Source organism: Neltuma alba, unplaced genomic scaffold (genome assembly GCF_004799145.2).
Source record: "Neltuma alba isolate B1F8T4 unplaced genomic scaffold, ASM479914v2 tig00010982_pilon, whole genome shotgun sequence".
Lineage (NCBI taxonomy): Eukaryota > Viridiplantae > Streptophyta > Magnoliopsida > Fabales > Fabaceae > Neltuma > Neltuma alba.
In genome coordinates, this window is record NW_021635744.1 from 196,807 (window position 1) to 203,868 (window position 7,062).

Genomic DNA, 7,062 nt, shown 5'->3' on the forward strand with positions numbered 1-7,062 from the left:
AGCTCCACTATCAATTATCCAAGATGAAGAAGCATGAAGAGAAAGAACAGTACGATTACCTTGTTTGTCAAGATTAGGCATAAGAGTAAGAGAAGACATTTGATTAACATGATGATTAGAGGTGGATGGAGGTGTAGAGGAAGCGTGAGTAGCAGCAAGAGGTTGTAATAGAGCTAATAATTTTTGGTATTAATCTTGAGTTATCGGACTAGAATTGTTGGTGGCAGAAGGTGTATCGGACAAAACCCGAGTTGATGAAGAATCTGGTGTTGCAATGTTATGGACCATAGCACCATTATTTCGGAACTTAAAACCAGGTGGATAACCATGCTTCTTGTAACAGGTTTCGACTGTATGACGCGGCTTTCCGCAATATGTGCACACTTTGCTATTGTTCGATGGAACGGATGAGTGATTGAAAGGTGGCTTAGATGAACTTGATGCACGAGCAAGGCATACAGTAGTCTCAATAGATCCAGTCAGCTCATGTTCTTGTTGAATGATAAGTGAAAAGACCTTGTTGATAGGAGGAAGAGGATCCAATAACATGATTTGAGATCGAACATTAGAATACCGCTCATTAAGGCCTTTAAGGAAGCGAATTGCATAATCTTGCTGGATATAAGACTTAGCACATCACGAACAATCAGGTAAAGGGCGGAAATTAAGCAACTCATCCCAAATAATCTTCATCTTAGTGAAGTAATCAAAAACAGAGAGATCACCTTGACGGAATTGATAAAGTTCTTCTTGGAGTTCTGCTATTCGAAAAATATCACCATGACTGAAGCGTTCTTTCAGATCATTCCAAACATCAACAGCTTTATTGATCCAAATCACGCTTTGTGCAATTGAAGGAGAAAGTGTTCGGTTAATCCAAGTCAGAACCATAGTGTTGCAACGTTGCCATGCCGGAAACAGAGCATCGTCTTTGTCAGGAATGGAGAGAGATCCATCAACGAACTGAAACTTGTTTTTGCTCATTAGAGCCATGGTCATAGCCCGAGCCCAATGATGATAGTTTGATCCCGTGAGCGGAGGAGATACAAGAATAAGAGAAGGATTCTCATTTGGGTGGAGATAGAAACAATTAGCTGGATCTTGAGATTTATCAGTTATCGAAGAAGATGAACTGTCAGAAGCCATAGGTCAAAGGGATAGAAAGGAAAGGAAAAAGAAAAAGAGAATATGATCAAGGGCGCAGATTAACGGAGCATATCCGCTCTGATACCATAACGCAGAAATTGAGAGAGAGAGAAAGAAGGAGAAAAGGTATATTGTCTTATTCATTGAATGGACTGTATAGAGGGTTATATACAGATGAGCACGTGAATGTTCTAACTAAATTACAGCTGTACACTAAGAGTAATAAAATAATCTCTAACCGAATGATATTTATCTAACTAAGTCTGTTAGAGGCCATGGGAAAGTTCTAAGGGCTTAAATGAAGGAGAACACTAACAGGGATTTAAATGTAAAGTCAGAAGGGTTTGAATTAGAAAAAAAGAATATGAAAAGGATGTAGAGACCAAATCGTAGTTATTAGAAGTTTATATTACTTAAATGTAAACAAATATTATGAAATTTCAGAATAGTATCGGAGATTGAAAAGGGAACTAGAAAACATATGAAGTTAGGAAAATGATTGTATGCTACTACCTCTTGTTTTAAGAAGATTAAGAAAATTAGATAAATTACTTTAAAATATTATTTTTTTAACAAACTAATTTATTTAGCTTGTAAACTGATTATAAGCTAATGATTTATATAAATATTTGAGGGAGATTATATTACATATGCTGCAGTTAGGTAATTTTTAGTTTTCTTGATTTTCTTAAATTAGTCAATTATATTGGTCTTATATTACTTTCGGTCCTCAATATAAGAGTTTGTTAACTAATTTGAGTAGATTAAAAAAATTAGTTGAGTTAGTTGTTTATAATAAATATATGTTGTTTTTCCTAAAATACTGTTATTAATCAAGCGTATTAGCTAAAACGATTATTTGATAAAATATTTAACAAAGTAATTACCATAAGAACTAGCTTGGGAAAGATGAAAAAATAGTAGAGACAAAAAAGATTGGGTCTTATATTTAGGATCAAATTCAACATCAAATTAGTTTTGTATTAAGGATCAAAAGTAGTGTTAAGGACCGAAGATAGTATTTTTTTTTAAAAGAAAAAGTCTTCGGAGATATTGAAGAGGATTACATGAATGACAAGTTATGTGAAATCAGTTGTGTAATTTTTGAAGGTTTTGGGTCTTATAAGTCCCATTTGATATGAAGCATTGAAAGTGATGGATAGGAGTTGAGATTGTAATTGAGAAAAATCATTAAAATAATATTTAGCATAAGTAATGACTTGTTAAATAGGATTAGACAAACCCATAGAGGTGGGATTGGAAAATACCACTTCTCCCCATGGTGTTCCAAAATCCTGCATATATGTATTTGATTAATCCCATATAACAAATAATTTTTTATGCTAAACACTCTTTTAATAAATTTTGTCAATCTCAATCTCTTTCCCTACCCTTGATTTTTTAATGCTTCCTACCAAACGGGATTGAGACATAGATCTGGCTGCACATCTAATTTCATTGCCCATAATGGCTTCATATTTATTTAGACGATCTAAATCATTTATAAAATTTTGTGAATATTTTTACTTTTTATAAGTGGATGGTAAGATAATTACTATATATGTGTGTGTACTATATAGTCTCAAAATTAAAATATAAAAAAGTAGAAGATAAAAGGACACTTGCATGCATGGGCATAAAAAGCTCAACCAGCTTATTTATTTATTCGTTGTTTTATTAGTCGGAGAGAGCAGGATATAGAAACCCAGCTGCTTGGGAAACCTATAAATTATACATTACTCATGAACTTCTTGTTGATGGAGCAATCTTCAGGCTCTCTGAAACTGAACTTTGTACGGCGAATCGCTCAAAGCAAGACGCTGGTTTCCGTCGCTGTCAACATGTATCCCAATATCTCTGCACTGCACAGTACAGTAACTGCACACAGTTGGGCAGTACATCAACTTGTAACTATCTTCATACTTCTCAATCTTAAACCAATTGCTCACTGTTTGCCACCCTGGATTGCCGGTGACCCCACCCGTCGTCACGAACCACTGTCCGGCGGCATAATCGTAGTCGTCGAGCTTCCACACGTTGGACTGGGGACAATCTGTGTCTGCAGAGAACACGACGTTGAGATCAGTAGAGACACGAACGACGCCTTTCTTAGGGTTGACGGGTGTAAACGACAATGGTTGGCCGGAGTAGCCTTGGACAGCCACAACATCTAGTGGGCATTCTTCTCCTATGCTTGCAAGAGCAAGCCCACCGCCGTTTGCCGGAATTACGTAGTAATTGGCTCCTGCTCGGACCACTTTGCCGGAAGTATCAACAACTTGTTCCGGTGCGGCATTGGCGGCTCCGAGCAGTGGCTTTGTGGTGAAGACGAAGAGAAGGAAGAATGCTGCAAATGTGATCTTCATTCTTTGATTTGAATGCTCACAAACTATAGCTTTCTTTTTGGTTTGATTGTTGCTGATGGGAGATGATCAGAGAATTGAGCATGAATTTATAGTCCACAGTGATGGTGGAATCTATGGACTTACTTGCACTTATTTTCAAGGATTTCGACTTATACGATTGGCCATAATGAAAAACTCTTTCCATTTAAAGTTGCTTTAAGCTAAAGTCTTTCTAAAAACTTCTTTTCCGTTGAAACTTGAAATTAAAGAAGTGTTCCTCGCCGGTTCCTGCCTAACAATATACTACTTTCGTGTTCCAGCTGACCCCTATCCCTTGCTTTGTTCGTAAAGCTAGTTTTGTGAACTATGGATTGTATAGAACATAGGAAACTCCCATCTATTTTTAATATTTTTAAATAATGAAATGCATTATTTGAAATTCCTTACAAACAATAGGAAGGTTTATATATTTTTTCATATACAAAAAACACATTTATTTTTAATTTTTCATCAAGCACCTAATTTTCTGATTAGCCTAATTAAAGTTCAAGCATTAACTTTTTATTTTATTCTTTATATTTCTTAAATGAATAAATTAAAGTAGTGCTTGTGTTTCTTGGCGACGCTGATAACGATAGTTCCAGCATTGAGGAACAAAGTTTTTCACTTAATAAAGAAGGACATTTTAATAAATATATTTTGATATTTAATCTCATTAAAGTCCTTTGGAATTTAAATTATTTTTTTAATTCAAACGAGTTAACTGCAATTAGGATCTTTACAAATTAAAGAATCTGATTGACAATTTTTCCTTTTTATAAATTGTGCGCTTTTGTGTAGATATTTTGAATTTCAGCTTTTTACTATACAATATGGTTTCTCAAAATGTGATAGAGAAAATTGTTTAAACCTACCATGCGGTAAATGCACAAAGCGCATCTAGTAATAAAGTTATGAATAAAGTATTATGATTCCCACAGTAGCTCGGTTTAGCAATATTGACAATAAAACATAAACTACAATAAGAAAAATAAATCTAAAACACGACTAATGTTAACAGTGGTTCTAATTAAATCATGCTCATACGTTGGAGGGTGTTAAGAATATTATGCTCAGTTTGGCCAACTATATTCCACTCAGATATTATTAGCATAAGTAGTGACTTGGATTATTATTACAGCCTCGATCACTTCTTAATTAGTGGGTCTAATTTTCCTCTTTACTGCAATAAAAGTTGTGCTAGTAGGTTTCTTAATCACCCATTAGTGTCTTCTGAAGAGCACGCATTCTAATTATACTAACCCCTAGGTCCCGTTTGGTATGAAGTATTAAAAACGAAGAATAGAGATTAGGATTAGAATTGAAAAAATCTATTAAAAGAAATTTTAGCATAAGAGATTGTTTATTACGTGGGATTAGACAAACCTACGTACGTAGGATTGGGAAATACCATAGGGAGAAGTTGTATTTTCCAATCAGCCTACTTTCATGGGTTTGTTAATCTTATATGACAAACAATTATTCATGCTAAATGCTTTTTAGTAATTTTTTTAATTGTAATCACAATTCCTATCTCTAATCTTTTACGCTCCGTACCAAATGGGACCTAGTTCTTCAGCTAATTACTTGATTGGACTTGACTAAGCCAAATCAAAAGTGACATACCCCCCCTTTTTTTGGGGGGGGGGGTGTTCATTCCAAAAAGAGACCAAAACACCCGATCCCCACACCATTCAATTAAAGGTTCAGGCTAAATTTCCTGTTTATGGTCTTTTATAGTCCAACCAGATTTCCTCATGTTTTAGGACAAACAAACACACAATTAAAGAGTTTATCAGAACATCTTAGTCCCTTACAATATAACAAATCAAGACTTGAATCCTCACTGAAGATGTGTCCAGATGGAATATATTTTTTCTTTTAGCCATATAAAATTACTGTAATTTATTAGTATGATGTGCTACATGCATCAAAGAAATTATGAATACGTTTAAATTTAAAAAGTTTTAGCAATATTTGGCTAATATATATTATCTCTGATCATAAATAAGGAGTTAATATAATGAATAAAGCTTTGGAAAAAAAAAATTCATTGGCACGTTCTTACAAGAACAATAACAATTATTTATTATTTTTACACATCTATATATGAGATAATAGATCGTATACGTGTTTATTATACCACTTATATCAAATCTACGTGCCCTTGCGAACCAAACCCCGGGGGGGGGGAGTTTATGCGGCCATTAAACGTTATTGGACGAAAACTTTGACTGTTGCATTGTTTCAGCTCATGGATTAAAGCCATTCCTTGACTCTACGAATTCAAGCCCCATTCACTTCAAATCTCCATCCATATATCCGAAAAGCATTAAACGATGAAGATGATCACAGTGCTAGCATTGGTCCTTATCATCGCCTTGACCACAAAGCCGATCCTCGGAGCTGCCCCCGCTGCCGGCCGGGCGACTCCAGAAGCAGTACTTGATACTACAGGGAAGAAGCTCCGAGTTGGCGCCTATTACTATATCGTTCCTGATGATCCGGCCCAATACGGTGGCGGTATTGATCTCGCAAGCATAGGCCAAGATTGCCCGCTTGATGTTGTGGCTAGCTATCAAGGCGAACCAGTGTCGTTTACCCCTTTTAATACAAACAAAGGTATCGTTTATGTGTCTACTGACCTCAACATTGAGTTCAATGCTGAAACAGATTGCCCTCAATCCAATGTGTGGAAGCTGGACGACGATGATTATTATTCCTCTGGGCAGTGGTTCGTAACAACTGATGGCGTTGGAGGAAAGCCAGGTGCAGGCACTGTGAGGAATTGGTTTCAGATTGAGAAGTATGAGAATGCTTATAAGCTGGTTTATTGTCCTCATGTGTGCAGAGATTGCAAGGTTCAATGTAAGAGTATTGGATTGTATCATGATAGCAATGGAAACAAGCGACTTGGTCTGAATGATACGCCTCTGAAAGTCCAGTTTAAACGACAGCCTCGGAACTCTTAAAGACTTCGAATAATCCATCAATTATATCCCTTTATATCTCCCTTGCTTGCTTGTACTAATAAGGATAGCATTCCATGTATTTGCATGTCTTTATAATGGAAGAAATAGATTGATGAATATATCAGCAAGTTTTACCTTTGGTGAGATTTGATATTTTGGAAGTTGTTTCAAGGTCAGATGATGGACTTGGCCCCCGCGCGCGCGCGCGCACACACATATTGTTTTTGCTTTTAGTTATGACACCTTGTTTTGCAATATTTTTAAAGGTGTTACTTCATAAAATGAATTTGTTTATATATATAATTCAGAATATCCTCAAGGCACTTCATGTCAATAATTTTTTCGCCTTGATTTTCATGTAGAGCAAAAATAATAGACAGGATAACAATTAAATAAAGCATCCAATGCGGTTGTGTTTCTAAAACCTAATTCATTTTTTTCTTATACACATAGTTTCAATTCTTGTTGTTAAAACTATAGTTTTATAGTGATGAATTAACATACCTTTGTTGCAGTAAATGTTGTTGCATATATTCAAAAAAAATAACTAAATATTAATG

The 7,062-nt window shown here is 35.3% G+C and overlaps 2 protein-coding genes across 2 annotated transcripts; one reads left to right on the plus strand and one right to left on the minus strand.

The window, feature by feature from the left end:
• Nucleotides 1-2,777: 2,777 nt before the first annotated feature.
• LOC114760504 (miraculin-like) lies at nt 2,778-3,568 on the minus strand. The gene has a single exon (XM_028949762.1). The coding sequence runs from the start codon at nt 3,510-3,512 to the stop codon at nt 2,916-2,918; it is 597 nt and encodes a 198-aa protein (XP_028805595.1). The 5' UTR covers nt 3,513-3,568; the 3' UTR covers nt 2,778-2,915.
• A 2,301-nt stretch (nt 3,569-5,869) lies between these two features.
• LOC114760499 (miraculin-like) lies at nt 5,870-6,655 on the plus strand. Its single transcript, XM_028949756.1, has one exon. The coding sequence runs from the start codon at nt 5,870-5,872 to the stop codon at nt 6,500-6,502; it is 633 nt and encodes a 210-aa protein (XP_028805589.1). The 3' UTR covers nt 6,503-6,655.
• The last annotated feature ends 407 nt before the right edge of the window (nt 6,656-7,062 follow it).